The sequence below is a fragment of the Marmota marmota genome, unplaced genomic scaffold (assembly GCF_001458135.2).
Source record: "Marmota marmota marmota unplaced genomic scaffold, marMar, whole genome shotgun sequence".
In the NCBI taxonomy this organism is placed as follows: domain Eukaryota; kingdom Metazoa; phylum Chordata; class Mammalia; order Rodentia; family Sciuridae; genus Marmota; species Marmota marmota.
Window position 1 is genome coordinate 40,726,076 of NW_026000082.1, and position 18,760 is coordinate 40,744,835.

An 18,760-nucleotide genomic window follows, 5' to 3' on the forward strand; every position below is an offset into this window, starting at 1 on the left:
TGAGGCTGGCTTTGAACTTGTGATCCTCCTGCCTCAGCCTCCCAAGCCTCTGGGATTACAGGTGTGCATGACCACACCAGCTTTCCTTTACTTATTTCTTACACAGATGGACAGCCAAATCCCGCCAGCTGGGACCCATGCAGTTTCCCTGCATTGGCTTCCTGTAACGTCGGAATCTAAGGAATGACAGGTGAATTTCTTGGGTTTTTCTTTTTGCCACTCATAGATCTCAGATTTAAAGCTGAAGAAGCCAGCAACCTGGAAATGCCAACAGGTGAATACAGGAAAAGTCCCAATTAAAGTCTCGTTCTTATCAAATCAAGAGAAAAGGGGTAGGGCAGCAAGATGGAAAAGCTGGAGGAAATAACTGCTTTACTCCAGTCAAACACCAGAGAACAGAAACTGGGACCTTATCACCACCCAGGTCTGCAAATGTTGGATGGGGAGCCCAGACCTCCACCCTTCCAGGCTGTCAGGAAACACCCCAACCTCTCAGGGTGGTTAGAGAAGCTGGGCAGGAGCTTGCACGTTCTTCCCTCCCAGACAGCACAGGCCTCCCAGCCCCACCCAGCAGTGTCTGTCCATGGAGACCCCTCCAGGAGCCTGGAACCCCCCACCCCCAGTTGGCAATAATGAAGACTCCCCTCCCACCCCCAACCAGAGCAGTGTCAGAGGAGGCCTAGTGCAGTGTCAGGACATTCACTTCTACACTAAAGAGGCTCCTCACCTCCCAGTGGGGTCAGTAGAGGCCACATGGGGAGCAATAGGAGATCTGCCACTCCTGATCACTGGAGGCCTGGTGGGGAGACTGCATCTCTACCCTCCCCTGGCAATAAGAAAGCCCTTAGAAGTACCAGAATAAACCCACTAAAACAGAAGGTTTAAATAAAATCAAGAGTCTCATAGCAAGCTGGGCACAGTGACCCGTGCCTATATTTCCAACTACTCAGGAGGCCAAGGAAGGAGAATTGAGTTTGAGGCTGGCCTCTGCAACTAGTGAGACCCTGTCTCAGAATAAAACAAAAAGGGCTGGGGATGTTGCTCAGTGGTAGAGCACCCTGGATTCAATCCCCAATACCACACACACACACACACACACACCAAGCTCTTAATAGCCCAAAATTTTAGGTTTCAATGAAAAAAACAAAACAAAAAACTGGTCATATAAAGAATCAAGAATATCTTGCCGTGCGTGGTGGTCGGTGCTTGTAATCCCAGGGGCTTGGGAGGCTGATGTAGGAGAATCTCAAGTTTGAGGGCAACCTGAGAAATTTAGGGAGATCCTGTATAAAAAAAAAAAAAAAAAAGGGCTGCGGATGTGGTTCAGTGGTAGACCGGGTCACGCGCTGGCAGCCACAGCCATGCCCCAGGTTGCGCAACGGGATTGAAGCCGGTCCCAGCCCCACCACAACCGTGGTGCCAGTGGCAGCCACACACTCCCGCCCCTCGCCCGCCGGCCCCGCCCCTAGTGGGCGGGACCCTGCCAGCTTCTTAAAGCAGCGTCCAGGTGTGGGTGCGTCGGGAGGCTGGTGTAGCCCTGGCTCCACGACCTTCAGTCTGACTTTCCTTCCGCTACCGCCGTCATGTCCCGACCGCTGTCGCAGGCCCGGCCCGCCACGGTGCTAGGCGCCATGGAGATGGGGCGCCGCATGGACGTGCCCACCAGCGCTGAGACTGTGCGTGTCTTCCTGGAGCGCGGGCACACGGAGATAGACACTGCCTTCGTGTACGGTGACGGCCAGTCCGAGAGCATCCTAGGCGGCTTGGGGCTCGGGCTGGGCGGCAGCGACTGCAGAGGTAACAGTCACCCCTGACCTCGCCCTGCACTGCGCAGAGCTCTCCCTTCCCAGCTAGCTTCGTCCTCTAGGCACCGACCTCCCGAGCCTGTCCCACAACTCCGAGAACCCCAAGCTCCTCAGGCACTTCTAGCCTCTAACAACTAGCTTTTCCCTTACTCCTTTCTTCCTGTTTCCCTTCTGGGAAGGTGGCCCAGGACCCTTCCCACAGCGTTGCCCCAGCCTTGGTCTAGCCTGGATCCACTGGACCAGTTCTTTCCGGCTGGAGAACATTGAAATCTGGTACTATGCAGCCCCACCCATCTCGTCCCTCTCAAGGCCAGCCTCAGCAATTTAGCAAGAACCTGTCTCAAAAATTAAGAAGGACTTATAACTCAGTGGTAATCAACCCTGGGTACAATCCTTAGTACCAGGAAAAAACCTGTCCTTATCCCTGGCATTCTGGAACGCTGCCCAGATCTGACTTTGGACCTGGCAGAGGACTTCCTTATTTGCTCAGGTCAGCCTTTCTCTGGGCCCTAGAGGTAGCTCCTAGTAGCTGGCTGCAGGTGGCTATTGGGTTGCCAGTGCCTCCTGCTTTAGCAGGTGGCAGCCCTGGGAGTCCCTAAGAGGATGGTGCAACTAATCCCTTGAAAAAGAAGAGAGAGGGGCTGGGGATGTGGCTCAAGCGGTAGTGTGCTCGCCTGGCATGCGTGCGGCCCGGGTTCGATCCTCAGCACCACATACAAAGATGTTGTGTCCGCTGAAAACTAAAAATAAATAAATAAATATTTAAAAAAAAAAAGAAAAGAAAAAGAAGAGAGAAATGGACACTGGCTCACTCTAGGAGGCTCAGGTCTTAAAGGTGGCTGGGCAACCCTGAAGGGGCACCTCCCAGGAAGGAGCCCTGGAAGAAATCTCCCACAGGGGAATGTTGACCTTAGAGAAAGGAAAGAGTTTTGCCAGGGAGGGAGTAAGAGGGGAAAGAGCTTCCAGGCAGTGGGCATGGGTGTGCAAAGGTAATGAGATCTGGTGGTGCTGAGGGGGCTGGAGGAACCTATGAAGTGTCAGGGGAAGAGGTGTGTATGGGGCAGCTCTGATGCCATTTCAAGTGCTTGCGAACAGTGAGGCTTAGACAAGTTGGCTGTTGCTTTCTTTTTCTTGGTGTTTGTTTTGAGATGAGGTCTTCCTACTTCACCAAAACGGATCTCAAACTCCTGGGCTCCCATGATCCTCCTTTAGTTTTTGAAGTGCTGGGACTATCAGTGTGTGCCACCCAACCAGGTGATTTGCTTTCTTCTTTTATTTCCCCTCCACATTTTTTTACATTGGTGCATTATCGCTGTACCTAATGATGGAATGTGTTGTTCCTTATTTGATAATGCACGCAATGTCACAATGTGAAATCTCATGGTTGCTTTCTTCTTAATATCGCCCTTAGCTTCCTTCCACTCTGGCTCTTTCCTCTGTCCCCCTCCAATGGAGCCTTGCTCTTTGCTTCACAGTGTTAGACCAAGATGCAAGAAAAGACCACTGACTCCAATTAAAATGAAATTAAAGCAAGCTTATTATTTCGACCAGCTGGGCTGCCTCTCCCACCCAAAACCCAGGAACAAGACAGCCCCGAAGCTTTCCTGCAGCCCAGCTTTATAGCCCAGAAAGTTACACAAAGGGGGGTTACAGATAACAGAACTCTAACAAGCATAACACAAAGGCTAGTTTACATTTTTGCTGGCCCCGACATCAGAATTTATGAAGGTCATTAGAGCCTCAGAGAGGGTCGTTATCTGGCCAGGGAAGGCCAAGATTTGTGAGGCGTCACTAAAGTTTCAGAGAGAGCTGCTATCTGGTCAGAGAGACAGGCATGGGTGAGTTCAAGGCACGGGCAAGCATTCCAAACTAATTCAGAATTTGCAGTAATTTATTTATTTATTTATTTTTTAATATTTTATTTTATTTTATTTTTTTAGTTATCGGTGGACACAACATCTTTGTTTGTATGTGGTGCTGAGGATCGAACCCGGGTCGCACACATGCCAGGCGAGCACGCTACCACTTGAGCCACATCCCCGGCCCCTGCAGTAATTTATAGTAAAGCCGAAATTAGCTTTGCATGGCTTTGTGGCGAGATGGATCCAATTTTAAGAGAAAATCAGGCGAGGTCTATCACACAGCATGATAGATCTGGAACAAAAGGAGATATGAGTATTTCAATGCCGCCCTCTTTCTAGAACCCCTGGCTGTCTCTCAGTGAGAACTCTGATCTTTTATTTCTGATTTTTTTTTTCCTTTTTCTTTCCCAACACCTACTTCCCAGGGTTTGCTAGGCCAAAGTCCCAGATCTCAGATCTAAAGTTAAGTTGACATGAAGGAGGGAAAATGTGGTGGGATGCTAAAGTTCCAAATGCATACTTCTTCGAACTTATTCTCTCCTGGGTCTCAAGGGCACTGGGGACTGCCCTCTGACCTGCCCAAGTGACTTTCCAAACACGGAAAGCAAGAAGAGGACTCTCCTCTCACCCATCTGTCCAACTAACTCGGCTTCTCACAGGGGCAGGGAGAAAAGCGTGAACTCACCTGGAGGCCCCTTGCTGGCCTGTGTTCTCGGGAGCAGTCTCCAGCTGATACTTGCCCTTTCTCTCCTGGGAGCCCCGAGTTCCAGTTGTGCCCTCCCACTCTTCTCCCTGTCCCCACACCTGTGTTTCATCCATACTGCATTCAGGGTCATCTTTCAAAACTATGACTTTGACCATGGAGTTCCCCACTCAAAGGTGTCAGTCCCCTGAAGTCCCTGGATGCAGTTAGGGCTGGTTGGTGTCTGGTCTGCGGCCCCTTCTATTGCCCCATGTATGCAACCGGAGACTGGTGCCCTGAGCTGTAACTAGCAAGCATGGCTCCCACACAGGACGTCCTTGCCCTGGACTCTTGCCTGTGTCTCCATGCTCTGGAGTGACCCTCCCACTTTTCCTCAACTGGTGACCTCTGACTTACCCTTGGAGATTCAAATTATGGTTCTGGAGAAAGCCTTCCTGAGTGCCTAGGTAGCTGCACGCCTCTGCTCCAGGCTTCTCTAGTACCTTGTGAATATTCCTGTCTTCCATTCTCCTGAGTGGCCCCTTAGACTCAGTCCTTGAGGGCAGGGAGCCCCTTCCTTTGCCAACCCCTGTGCCTTATATATGATCACCATAGTGAGGCCATCAGCAGCTCAGACTTTGGCTAAGTCTGATCAATCGTCAGGATTTCCCTATAAGATATCATCTTTTGCTGGATGTGCGGCACACGCCTGTAACACCTGAGGCTCGGGTAGCTGAGGCAGGAGGATCCCGAGTTCAAAGCCAGCCTCAGCAACAGTGAGGTGCTAAGCAACTCAGTGAGAGCCTGTCTCTAAATAAAATACAAAATAGGGCTGGGGAAGTGGCTCAGGGACCAAGTGCCCCTGAGATCAATCCTCCATTCCGGAGGAAAAAAAAACAAACATCTTTTTCACTCCCATTTTACAGTTGAGAGGATTGAGACTCAGAGAGATTAAGAAACTTAGTCAAGGCCACAAAGATAATGGCAGAGCTGGGATATGAACCCAGATCTGTCTTTTAATCGTTATCCTGATGTTTGGTAAACTGGCTTGAGCTTCCATTTCTCTCCTCAAATAGTGAAAATTGCCACTAAGGCCATTCCATTGGGTGGGATGACACTAAAGCCTGACAGTCTACGGACCCAGCTGGAGACATCACTGAAGCGGCTGCAGTGTCCCCGAGTGGACCTCTTCTACCTGCACATGCCGGACCATGATACCCCCGTGGAGGAGACGCTGCGTGCCTGCCACCAGCTGCACCAGGAGGTGAGGGTGGCCCCAAACTCTGGGCAGTCACCTCTGCTCTGCTCCTCTTCTTGGCACTACCAGGAGAATGGCGGCACCTGGGCACCCAGAGCAGAGCGGGGGACACACCCGCCACCCCAGTGCCCCCTTCCTGGTCTCCTGGTTCTGACTGTGTTCTCGCCCCCACAGGGCAAGTTCCTGGAGCTTGGCCTGTCCAACTATGCCGCCTGGGAGGTGGCTGAGATCTGTACCCTGTGCAAGAGCAACGGCTGGATCCTGCCGACCGTGTACCAGGTGAGGCTCCCTGGTGTGCCAGGGCTGCAGAGGCCCCGGGCTCCAGGGCTCTGCTGCTCCCAGGTTTCCCTGCCCCTCTGACTGGCCCCTGTGCCCTCTACCTATCAGCCACACCCCTGCTCAGAGCCTGTGGGAGGCTCCCAGGTGCCCTCAGACCGAGCTCCCCAGCCTGCCCTGGGCACGAGCTTGCTTCGTGCTTCAGTGCGCACCTTGATCCCTGCTTTCCATGCCCCGCTCCCTGGGAGAGGTGCTCAGGTCTCAGTTAAGTGGCTCTTCCTCTGGGAGCCCCTCCTCACAGTCCCAGGAGCCTGACATCTCAGGCTCTGTCCTCCTCCCCCTCAGACAGTAAGTGTTTGTGCACCACTTGGTGCCCAGTGCTTGTGACGGAACTTACTCGTGTAGTAAGAGGACGTCATCAGAGTTAATTTTCCACGGGAATAAGCCCTCTCCACTGCTGTTTGTCAGCACAGGTCCTGATTGGCAGGGTCTTAGGACCATTAAGGTCTGAGCTGAGGGTTTTGTGGGTTACATCTGATGTCCCTTCCCTTGACACACCCATACTCTCCAACTGTCCCTTCTCCCTGCAGGGCATGTACAACGCCACCACCCGGCAGGTGGAAACGGAGCTCTTCCCCTGCCTCAGGCAATTTGGACTGAGATTCTATGCCTTCAACCCTTTGGCTGGTATGGGCTGGTATGGGACAGGCCCTCTGGGCGGTGGTGGGCATTCCTGCCCTGTCTCTGCCTATTCCTGCCCAGGTAGATGCCCAGCCCAGGCCCTGGGAAGTAGAGGGGGCTTTGACAGACGCTGGGCTGCACCCCTCGTCCCTCTTGGGTCCCTCCTGCTCTTCAGTCCATATCTGTGAGGGGTGTCAGCCCTGGGAGTGGCCTGGGCTGGAGTGTGATGCATGCTTCCGCAGGGGGCCTGCTGACCGGCAAGTACAAGTACGAGGACAAGGACGGGAAACAGCCGCTGGGCCGCTTCTTCGGGAATATCTGGGCTGAGATCTACAGGAATCGGTGAGCTGGGTGGACGGTCAGGATGGGACGTGGGTGGGTTCCCTTAGTTTGAGACAGTGATCCCTGAGGCTGCTTTCCCGGGGCAGCCTCTTCCCCTGCTGCTCAGAACTAGGTCTCTGGGTTCCCAGGGGCTTTACGGTGCCCCTTCTCCCCCTTTGCTGTCCTCATGGCCTCTGGGAAGGGACCTGGGGTTGGGATGTGCATCCCTGCTTTCTTCCAGTCTGCACTGTTGTCTCTTCCCTGGGAAGAGCTCCTCCAGGGTCCACAGCAGGGGACAACTGTGGATGGACTTGGGGGAAATTGGGACTCGGTGCTGGCCCTGTCCCCTGGGGCACGCTGAGTCTTGTAAACTCTTGGCAGTAACACTGTCATCAGTGCCTCAAGTCAGTTGGTTGGACAGCTGTTGGGGCCAGCCACTTTTTCCCTTCCTTTTCTTTTTAAAAAAATATTTTATTTCATTCATTTATTCATTTGCACGAAAGATCGAACCCACAATACTTAACCATTGAGCTATGCCCCCAACCCCTTTTATATATGTGGCTTTTATATATATAGTGGTGCTGGGGATTGAACCCAGGGCCTTGTGCATGCGAGACAAGGACTCTACCAACTGAGCTATATCTATACCCAGTCCCCATTTTATTTTTTAAAAAATATTAATTTTTTAAATTGTAGTTGGACACAATATCTTTATTTATTTTTATGTGGGGCTGAGGATGAACCCATGGCCTCACTCATGCTAGGTTGTGCCTATCTAGGTTGTGCCTGTCTAGGTTGTGCTTATCTATCGCTGAGCCACAACGCTAGGCACCGCTTCCCACACTTTTACTTTTTGAGACAGGGTGTCACTAAGTTACTGAGAGTCTTTATTTATTTATTTTTGGTACCAGGGATTGAACTCAGGGGCACTCGACCACTGAGCCACATCCCCAGCCCTTTTTCATTTTTGAGATAGGGTCTTAGAGTTGCTTAGCACCTCACCGTTGCTGAGGCTGACTTTGAACTCAAGATTCTCCTGTCTCAGCCTCCTGAACTGCTGGGATTACAGGTGTGCACCACGCCTGGCTGCTGGGAGTCTCTTTAAATTGCTAAGGCTGGTCTCAATCCTTCTGACTCACTGAAATTATAGGCATGTGCCACTGGTACCATCTAGGGGTTCTGGGTTCTTTGTCTCTGTTCAGAAAAGAATTGAAGAACAGGACACACAGAAAGGAAGCAAAGAAATAGGTTTATTGGTTTTTTTTGTTGCTGTTTTAATCTTTATTTTATTTATTTATTTTTTATGTGGTGCCGGGGATTGAACCCAGTGCCTCTCGTGTGCTAGGCAAGCGCTCTACCACTGAGCCCCAACCCCAGCCCTGAAATAGGTTTATTGTAAAAGTGACAGAGATAGACTTCTCCAGAGAGAAGGGGCCCCAGAGCTGGGAGTCTGGTGGGGGAGTTTTGACCTGTGCTTTTTATGGTCTCTGGAATTTCCTCCTTTCCTTATCTCTTTCCCCATCTACATGCTCCTCGCTATCATCGATCAGTGCCCCCTCTGTCCACGCAAGAAGTTGACCTCATCAGAAGACCCTCTTCTTGCCCCTTTATTCTGGTCCTGCCTGCGACCTCCTCACTTATCATCTTGCCCCGACTTCCTGTGCCCTTCTTTTTTATTTTTAATTTTTTAGTTGTCAATGGATCTATTATTTTATTTATTTATGAGAATCAAAGCCAGTACCTCACCCATGCTAGGCAGCGCTCTACCACTGAGCCACACCCCCAGCCCCCTATGCCCTTCTTCATCTCCCTCACCACCTGCAAATAGATCATACTGTACACAGAAATTAACCTTGGAGGCTTGACTTCTGCAAATTGAGAAATAGTTCTCCAGCAGTCCAAGGGGACGGGTCAATTTAATGAAATAAAGAACGGCAACAAAGTGTATACCTCAGATCACAAAGTTAATTCTGGATATTTGCTTTTCTTTTTCCCCCAAGGGAGGGGAAGGCAGAGCAAGTCAAGCAGTGTGCAGGGGACCCCAGTGCTAGTTTTGTGAAATGGCCAGGGACGAAGAGGCAGAGCATCTGATATTTGTGCTCACTTTGGGTACTTTGCTGATTTAAAGGCTCATCTGCACACCCCACCCCCCAGGTTTCAGGTCCTTCCTGATGTGTTTAGGAACCATGGCCCTGGTCTGTGCTTCTCAAGTTCCTTTTTGCTTGTGCCAGGGAGCAGGCCTCAGCTCTGGAGAATCAGGGCCTGATGGTCTTCTCTGGTGCACCCTCTCCTGTCCACAAGGCATGATCAGTTTGTCACCTCTTGTACTCACTATATGGGACAGGCAGGGAGTGTTTCCTTCACTGAGCAGATAATTGAGGGCAGAGAAGGGAGGTGGCTTAGCCAAGGCCACAGAAGCTGGACCTGGGCCCAGAACTTGTCATGGGTCCTTCCTGTGACCCAGGGCACACAGATGTGGTGCTATAGGTACTTGAGCATCCCGATTTGGGAGCTGTATTGTTACCGCCTGCTGGGCATGTTAAATGCCAGGATTCCTGCCCAGTGCATCCCCAGACTCAAAACAGGGCACCTGGAAATCTGCAAGCATTCTGAAGTTCAAAATTTAACACTTCTACTTGAGGATGCTGGTCTCAGTGTGTCTAGGACTGGGCCACCCTGGAATGACCCCAAGGTACTGACCCCTGTTCCACCCTCCCCACCTGCTCAGCTTCTGGAAGGAGGACCACTTCAAGGCCATTGCCCTCATGGAGAAGGCCCTGCAGGCCACCTATGGCACCAGCGCCCCCAGCATGACCTCGGCCGCCCTGAGGTGGATGTACCACCACTCGAAGTTGCAGGTAACCAGCTGTCCCTGGGGCACAGCTTCTGCTTTTATATTAGGGGTGGGGGTGAGATAGGGAAGAGGGGAGGGGGCTATACAATTATTCAGCTATTTCTGTGATTACTCTTTTTCTTCCTCTGAAATGGCTCAGTTCTTTTGGGTGGCCTTCCTGTTGTTCTAGAGCAGTTACTGAAGTGCCAGCTTACCATATTGGCTCAGAGATGCTATTTCATTTGCCTCAGTTCCCACAGCTTCATGTGGTAGGGAGTAAGTAAGGATTTGACTCTGAAGTCTGCATTTATGTTTTTAGTTTTGTGGTTTTTTTCTTGGTCCTGGGGATTGAACCCAGGGTTCTCTACTACTGAGCTATATCCTGAGCCGCCCCCCCCCCCACCTTTTTTTTTAACTTTTTGAGACAGGTCTTGTTAAGTTGCTGAGGCTGGGGCTCTCCCTGACTTGGCCTCCCCAGTGGTGGGATTACAGGCTACCATACCCAGTTCCATTGTTTTAACCATTAGCAATTATTGCCTCTCTGCCTGCCCATCCTGGACAGACCCCAGCTCTACACCTGTGGCTGGGGATCTCCCTCTCCCCCTGCTGCCCCAGTCTTCCTGACTGGTTTCTCCAGGGTGGGCAGTCTAGGGAAATGGCTCCCCTTTAGCGAGCATCTGTTAAGCCCCAGACCTGGGGCTGGGGATATGGCTCAAGTGGTAGCGTGCTTGCCTATCATGCGTGAGGCACTGGGTTCTATTCTCAGCACCACATGAAAATAAAGATATTCTGTCCACCTAAAACTAAAAAATAAATATTAAAAAAAAAAAGAACCTTGGGCTGGGGATGTGGCTCAAGCGGTAGCACGCTCGCCTGGCATGCGTGCGGCCCGGGTTCGATCCTTAGCACCACATACAAACAAAGATGTTGTGTCCGCCGATAACTAAAAAATAAAAATATTAAAAATTCAAAAAAAAAAAAAAAAGAACCAGACCTGGAGCAAAGTACTTCGTGAAATATGTAATTGCTACAGCCACCCTCCAAAGTAAAGGCAGTTGGAAATGGAAAGTGACCAGCCCTACCCTGCTGCCGAGGCTCTCTACTGATGAGACATGGAGGGGTGGCTCTATGAGCCACATGGCTGTGACTATTTGGGGGCAACAGAAATTCTTGCCAGAATAATAAAAGACTTAAATAATGGATCCAAAATCTTGGCAGGGGCAGGGCAGGGAGGGACATATGATTGGAGCCACTGGACAGAGAAGCATGCTGAAGTCTGGCCTTCTCCCCTTATAGGGCGCCCAGGGGGACGCCGTCATCCTGGGCATGACCAGCCTGGGGCAGCTGGAGCAGAACTTGGCTGCAGCTAAAGAAGGGCCCCTGGAGCCAGCTGTTGTAGATGCCTTTGATCAAGCCTGGCACCTGGTTGCTCACGAGTGTCCCAAATACTTCCGCTAGGCCTGAACCCGACTTCGGGTGCAGAGCACTGCCTGTCCTCTTTTTGCTACCCTGGCCAGTTTTAGCCTTCAGTTGATTTGGCCCTTCTCTCCCTCCTCACCACAGTTCGCAGATCATTTTGCTTCTGTTTTCTTACAATACTCCCAGATGCCTTCACAATGCGGGGCCACCTGAGCTCGGCCCCAGCATCTCCCGTTGAATAAAGTTGGCACTTGGCCTGGCTGAAGCCCAGGCCTGAGGTGAACCTGGTGAATATTTCCTCTGCTGCCAAAGGCTGCTTTCTGCTGTTCTGGGGGAGGAGGAGTATGGGTTGAAGTCTTCAAGCAGCAGGGTCTCCCATCCCCCACCTCTGGAATCTAGCTTGCCCTTTCAACAGCGGGTCTGCGAGTGGCCTCACTCTTATGTGCCTGATGGATAGAGGGCCATGCATGATGCTGATAGGAAAAGCAGTGGCCTTCCTCCCCCTCGCGCCCTATCAACAGGGAGGTTTTCACCCAGCAAAGGAACAGACCATTCAGCAGCAGTGGACACCAGTGGGGTGCTCTATCCAACCTGATCCCCAAACTACCTTCTTGGAGACAGTATCAAATCCCACAGTCCCACAGATTAGGGGTGCAGTCGCCAAGACTGCCCCCCAATGCTTAAGATGACATTGCAAATTCCATGTTGCTTTACCTGTGCTTCTGACCCACTGGCTACAACCAGGGTTCCTCAGGGTTAATCTGCTTAAGCAACTCACAGAACTCACTGCTTATAGTTCTTTGTTTACAGTTTTATTAAGAAAGATATTACAAAGGAAACAGGTAAAAAGATGTGTAGGGTGAGGAACACGGGGGTGGGCGATGCAGTTTCCAGCCCTCTCTGGGTGTGCTGTCCTCTGCTCCCTGGGGAACTGCCGGGTCCACATACCCAGATGCTCTCTGAATTTAGGTCTTTTTTTTTTTTAAGTACTAGGGAGTGAACTCTGGGGTACTCCACCAAGTTATCTCCTCAGTTCATTTTAGTTTTATATCTTGAGATGGAGTCTTGCTAAATTGAGGCCAGGCTGGCCTCAATCTTGCAATTCTTCTGCCTCAGCCTTTGTGAGCTGGGATTACAGGTGTGTGGACACTGCACCTGGGTTTTTGGTGGTACTGGTACTGACCCTATACTGGGCAAGCACTCCACACTGAACTACATCCCCAGCCCTTTATTAACGATTTTTCAAATAGGGTCTCACTAAGCGCCCAGGATGGTTTCAAATCTACCTGTCCTGCTTTAGACTCCTGAGAAGCTGGAATCAATGGGGTACCACATCAAGCCCCCTGTGTGTTTCTACGGAGGCTTCCTTGCACAGGCATGCTTACCAACAGACTGGGTGGGGAATCCCAGCACGGCTGTCTGTTCAGCTTTGTCTTGGCCTCTTGGTGCAGCTTTCTTCCCTTGAGGGTATGGGGCAGGATCCCTCTGGAATGGGGGTCTTAAGACCTACTATTCCAACAGGTAGGTCAGAGAATTTATTTCTTGGTGATGCTGGGAACTGATTCCAAGACCTCAAGCATGCTGTGCTAGACAAGCACTTACCACTGACCCACACACTCAGGCCCCACAGAATACCTTTATGGCCAGGTAAAGGCAGAGGAAGATTAAAGGGAATTAGACGCCATGAAGAGTAGACATAAACCAAAGAATAGATGTTGCCTGAAACAGAAGCTCTCTCATCCGATGCTTTCACTGAATACCTGTATGTGAAGCGATATGGACAAAGACCCACCACGGTAGCCACCCAGAGCAGAACCTCCAGAGTGCTGCGAGACGCCGAACGCTCGCTCTCACCCCCAGCAGAGGCTTCACTCTCATCCTAGAGCCCTGGCTTCTTGGCAGCCACCAGCAGGCCCTGGGCCTGGTTTTCTTCAGCAAGTCTATTCCAAAAGGGCATCAAGGCTGGAAAGGAGGACAAAGCCTAGTTCTAGGGATTGCTCTTGGCTGTCCACAGAACCGCAAAGCTGCACTGCCACTGTGGCCCCATAGGAGCCAAAGCTGTACTGGCCATCTAGGTCACCAGACTGGGTGGTACTGAACCCAAACGGAGCACAAACCCAAAGGCCTTTTATCTAAGAAAAGTCTCCTGCTATCTACAGGGTGGCACCCCATAGACCAAGTTTTATTCTTTATGGAACAGTCAGTTCCCGGCACCCACACTTGGCTTCGTCAACAGCAAAAATAAATAACTGCTTCCTCCAGAGGGGCAGTAGCAATTCTGCATGGTGTGATGGAGATGCAGAACGTGCTAGAAGGCCTTCGGTCCTGAGTCCCCGAGTCAGTCATCTTCGTCGTCCTCTGATTCCTCTGAGGATTCAGATGCGCTTTCTGGCAAGTCATCTCCCATCTGCTGGAATCTTCCAGACTGTGCATCCCACATGTATTTGACGGTCACCTTGAATTCAGCCATCTCATACCCAAAAAGCTTCTGCAAAGGGAAGTAAGAGTGAGGAGAAGAGTATGACTCCAGGCACACGGGAACACTTGCAGCGGGTGACAGGTGGCATCCCTCCTACCAGAGCCCTTGTGTCCCAGACTCACCAGGACGCGGGCCTGCTCCGGGGTCAGCACATCACCCTCCTTGCACACCTCGTAGTCAGACAGCAGGGTCACCACGCCTGCAGGAGGGTGGCCACGTTACTCCTGCACAAAGGCCTGCATGACACTTTCTGCCACTGCAGCAGGAGCTAAGCATGTGGTGAGAGCTCATCGTCCCCATGGCTCATACTCAGTGGGACGGTGGCTGCCGCCTCAAAGTTCCTTAAGTGCTGTACTCTGGTTTTAACTCACTGTCCACTCCAACTAGGAGGGGGGCACTCGACTCCATTTTCACATGAGAAAACAGAGGCTTGCCCAGCCAGGAAGGGGAGAGCCTGTGTGCGCGTGCTCCTGGGCTCTAGGCCGTGGCCTCTCAGCTCTAGGGACTGTCCGTACCTCTCTTGAGGGCAGTGGGCAGGCCCAGCTGCCTCAGCTGTGGCTCCATGGAGTGGGGGAACTGCTCCAGGGGCCCTGGATCCAGGCTCACGGTGAAAGTTGCTTTGTTGCCAGCTCGGGCAAAGTCCATTTCTGTGTATTTTGTGAACCACCTTGGGGAAAAGAGGAGTAAGAGGTGGGGGGAGGTTCCAGACTGGGCCACCAGCCAGCTGAGGTCAGGTCCTCCCAGCTAGTGTGTTGGGTCCCTGTAGCCAGGCTGGTCACCATGCTGGAGAGAACAAAGATGCCTCTGGTCACAGGCCCCTGGTCTCAGTAAGAGGCTTCCAGAAGCCAGCTCCGACTTGATGCCCTTGGGATCCTCCTACCTTCCCTCCCTCTGTTCCTCACCAGCACTTACTCATTCACCTCCTCCTTTGTGCGGTTGGTAAAAAGAAGACCAACTTCACCCCTCAACTTCTTGCTGACCTGCAAACCAAAAGTGAGCCCTGATTCTCTACTGGGGGTGGTCTTGTCCCCCAGGGGACACCTGACAATGTTGAAGACACACACACACAGACACACACCCACACCCCTCCTCACATCTCAAGGTGAAGGGAGAACCCAAAGCTGTAAGACATGCAGGTGTGTCGATGGGCTGGCCACATGGCTGGAGGAGGTGGGTGTGGCACGTGGGAGCGGCTGGAGAGAAGGCAGCTTAGCCTCAGCCCCTCCCTGTGAGGGCCAGTGATTTACCTGGTGCAGGTTGTCTTTGTATTCATCAGACGGGCTTCGGCCCAAGGCCACCATCATCACCTTGTTTTTGCCAAAGAACATCCTACCAAGAAAAAGAGGGGGCTGTGAAGGAAGGCCCCGCCTCTCCATTAAATCCTCTAATTCACAGGAGCCCAGGCCCAAGTACGCCAGGAGGCATGGCTAGAGGCGCCTAGGTCTCCACACGGCCCATCATGCTCTGCCAGCCCAGGGTTCCTTCACTGTCTTCCTACCACAGGAACCAACACTGGTGACATCCTTCCACAGGCCCACCCTGAGCGCCACGGAACGATCCCTCCTCATCTGGATATGGGCAGAGGCACATCTAGCAGTCTCCACCAGCGCTGGTACAGCACGAACAACCCCACAGCTGTATTTTTTTTTTAAATTTTTTTAAAAATTGTTGATGGACCTTTATTTATTTTTATGTGGTGCTGAGAATCTAACCCAGTGCATCATACATACTAGGCAGGTGCTCTATCACTGGGCCACCACCCCAGCCCCTTATAGCTGGTTCTTGAGCAGCGTGGCACCTTTGCCACTCCAAGGAGTCCTCTTCCCTCTGCCCACTCACCGGCTGTGTTTCCAGGCATTCCTGATGTCCTTCAGCTTGCTGTTCCTCATGTTGGCCACAGAGAAAATGAAGAGGTACTTGTATGTGTCCACACATTTCCGAAGCTGTGGGACAATTCATGAGGCTCTGGAGTTCAAGGGGCAGCATGGGTAGGGCAACTGTAGCCTCAGATGGGAGAGAACCTGCTCTAGCCTTTTTTTTTTTTTTGGATTGAACCCTGGGGGGCTTAACCACTGAGCCACACCCCCAGCCCCTTTTTATATTTTATTTAAGCCTTGTTACTTTTCGGGGAGGCAGCTTATTTATACTGCTTTACCTATGTTGCAAGCCAAAGCCATCAGGAGGTGGAATTCCATTCTCTCTCTCTCTCTCTCTCTCTCTCTTTGGTACTGGGGATTGAACCAGGGGTACTACCAACCACTGAGTCACATCTCCAGCCCTTTTTATATTTTATTTTGAGATAGAGTCTTGCTAAGTTTCTTATGGCTTCACTAAATTGCTGAGGCTGGCTTTGAACTCATAATCCTCCTGCCTCAGCCTCCTAAGCTGCTGGGATTACAGGTGTGTGCTACCATGCCCAGCAAAGCATTCCACATTTCTTTTGGTACCAGGGATTGAACTCAGGGGCACTTGATCACTGAGTCACATCCCAGTCCTATTGGGTATTTTATTTAGAGACAAAGTCTCACTGAGTTGCTTAGCACCTTGGTTTTACTGGGGCTGGCTTTGAACTCCTGATCCTCAAACTTCAGTCTCCCAAGGTGCTGGGATTACAGATGTGAGCCACCTTGCCAGGCATAGAGTTCCATTCTTAAGGAATGAAATCTCTGTTTAGCAGGTGACTGAGTGCTCTCGACCTATTGTAGCCCAGGACTGGCAGGTCAGAAGTAGTGCAGATAGGTGGGTGCAGTCACCTGGACCTGGTAACTAGCTAGTCTGACTTTGGGTAGGCAAACAAACCTGGCGAAGCTTCAGTTACCCCAACAACAAATCAGCAATAGCATAATTTAGTATCTATGTTACAGGAATGCTAGGAGGGAAAGATTTATGCTGAGACAGTCAGCACAGTGCTAGGCACAAAGGAGGAGCTCAAGCAAAGCTGGAGATCCCCATGACGGGAATTTTTATTGGTATTACTGCTGCTAAAGGAAAAACGGCTCAATCATCAGTTTTGTTTTCCTTAAAAAACAAAAACAAAACCTCCCTCCAGTAAGCTCCCCTAGCAAAAAGTCCTATCCCTACCTTTATAATCCAAACACAAGCACTAAAAGAAGAAAAAGAACGACTTCTTACCTCTTCTATCAAGTTCTGTTTCAGTTCCAACCCTTTCTTGGTGGTTTTGGTTAAGGAAACTAATAAATACAAAGAAGAAAAAAGAATGGTGAGAGATGAGTCTGGATGTCTTGAAGACTTATTTTCTAGCATGCAAGGCCATTCCCAGGCTCTGTGGAGTGACCACTCTCTAGTGTTCTTGGGCCTGGTGATTCCTAGGCACATCTCCTGTAAGTTATACAAACTAACCACAGCAGTAGGGGGCCAGGCTTGTCTTGCTGTTGGAGTGCCCCTCACCTGCTGGTTGAGGTAGATTCCTTTCTGCTCTTGGCCATGGTGCACAGAGGCCATCAATGGTTGGCCTCAGAATGCTAAATCTGGGGACTGTATATTTCCTATTGCATACATGCACTTTAGAATGTAGCAATGCCTTTTGAGGAAGGGACAAGTACCTCCACTGTATAAATAACTGGGGCTCAATTTGCTCCCAGTCCAGGAGAATTTGGGTTTGGCCAGATCTGACCAGGGATCAACCCACAGAATCAAATTATTCCACAAACACCAAAGCACCATCTGCAAAGCCTTGAGTGCTCCTGACAAGCGGCCTGGTCCCCTCTATTCATCCTGCCTGGTACTCACAGTCCTTAAAAGGCGCACATAGTAAAAGGCACTCAATACCAGTCACTGGCAAGTGCAGCAAAGGAGGGCAAACGAAATACACCTGGCAACGTCCGAACACTTTCACTGCTGCGACTTTGGTCCAATGCAGCATTACTGCCGGCCTTGCTGCTTTCATCCTTGCCCTCCAACCCCATCTTCCAGTGCTATTCTCAACAAGGCAACTAGAGTGATCCTTTAAAAGCCAAGTTAAACCATGCTATTCCTCCCCTCAAGCTCCAGGATGTCCACCCATTTCACATGCGTGTGAAAGCCAATTCCTTACAAAGGTCTATGAAGCCCTTCCCCAACTCCATTTTGCCCACTCTGCTCCAGCCACACTGGCCTATTGTCCCACAACACTTCAACCATGCACCCACTTTAAGCCCTTTGCACTTCTTGCTCCCTTCACTTGGAATAAACTTCTCCCAGATATCTCCACTGGTTGCTTGCTTCCTTTCCTCAGACTTCTGCTCATTTGTCACCTCATCACTTTCCTGAGGGCATTATACAAAATAATGTCACCTCTGCCTTCTCTTTACCCTACTCTTACTCATCACCACCTGACAAACACTCAATTGGGGGGTGGGGGATATATTTATTTCCCGACTAGGCCCTTCCTGTAACTGCTGTATTTTCCCACACCTACAGTGCCAGGCCCCTATACATTTGTTTGAATGTGCCAGAGGTCCGCCGCGAGGCGCACGGCAGCATAGTAAAGGTGGTCGGGAACGCTCTCAGAAGGTGCCCGTAAACTGACAACCAAGAAGGGACCAGCCCCATGAAAAAAGAAGCACAAGTATACCAAGAAGAGACTGCAAAGCGCCAGACGTGGCAAAAAGCCTGTGCTGAAAGAAGGGAAAGGAAACCGGGGTGGCAGGGGCCCAGAGAACGAAGGGACACGGGAAGGGGCTGAGGGGGAAAACGTGGGCCAAAATCGACATCGGGCACAGCCCAGGTGTTTCGGATCTGCCTTTCCGCCCAGGAGAGCTGCGAGAGCCCTCGAGGCCATGCAAAGTCTCCGATCCCTGGACCCGTCCAGGCTCCAGCTCCCTCCCGTGACTCCGCCGCCCCAATCCTCCACCCGCGGATGTTCCAGCGTCCCTCTCCGTGTCCTCGCCCGCCAGAGCCCCCCCAAGATCCCGATGCCCCCTTCGCCCACCTTTCTTGTCACGCTTGGATTTGGGCATCTCGTTGAAGCCACGTGCGGCACTCGGCGATGTGGGCCGACAGGACGCGGCGCGCGGATCTCTGAGACGGCCCTCGGGGGCGGCCCTCGCGTGTGCCTGACCCAATCGGCTCTGCGACTCGCCTCTTCTTCCGGCGCTTGCAGAGCGACTTCCCGGAAGTCCCGGAGGCCTCCAAGTCCCGAGCAC

The 18,760-nt window shown here is 51.5% G+C and overlaps 2 protein-coding genes across 3 annotated transcripts; one reads left to right on the forward strand and one right to left on the reverse strand.

Annotated features, from left to right (window-relative positions):
* The first annotated feature begins 1,467 nt into the window (after positions 1–1,467).
* LOC107142185 (aflatoxin B1 aldehyde reductase member 3) lies at positions 1,468–11,420 on the forward strand. The gene is made up of 7 exons (XM_015485615.2): positions 1,468–1,797; positions 5,426–5,613; positions 5,782–5,886; positions 6,474–6,570; positions 6,807–6,906; positions 9,614–9,743; positions 11,015–11,420. Exons 1-7 carry the CDS (start codon positions 1,584–1,586, stop codon positions 11,174–11,176), a joined length of 996 nt encoding a protein of 331 aa, XP_015341101.1. The 5' UTR covers positions 1,468–1,583; the 3' UTR covers positions 11,177–11,420.
* A 1,848-nt stretch (positions 11,421–13,268) lies between these two features.
* Mrto4 (MRT4 homolog, ribosome maturation factor) lies at positions 13,269–18,704 on the reverse strand. 2 transcript variants are annotated; one of them, XM_015485622.2, is made up of 8 exons: positions 18,547–18,704; positions 16,749–16,807; positions 15,456–15,559; positions 14,864–14,945; positions 14,529–14,596; positions 14,132–14,283; positions 13,739–13,815; positions 13,269–13,625 (listed from the first exon to the last, which is right to left on the reverse strand). In XM_015485622.2, exons 1-8 carry the CDS (start codon positions 18,572–18,574, stop codon positions 13,476–13,478), a joined length of 720 nt encoding a protein of 239 aa, XP_015341108.1. In that variant the 5' UTR covers positions 18,575–18,704; the 3' UTR covers positions 13,269–13,475. The 2 variants fall into 2 exon arrangements, with proteins under 2 accessions (XP_015341108.1, XP_015341109.1); XM_015485623.2 differs by lacking the exon at positions 18,547–18,704 and having other exon boundaries at positions 15,456–15,581; positions 16,749–16,806.
* Between the last annotated feature and the right edge of the window lie 56 nt (positions 18,705–18,760).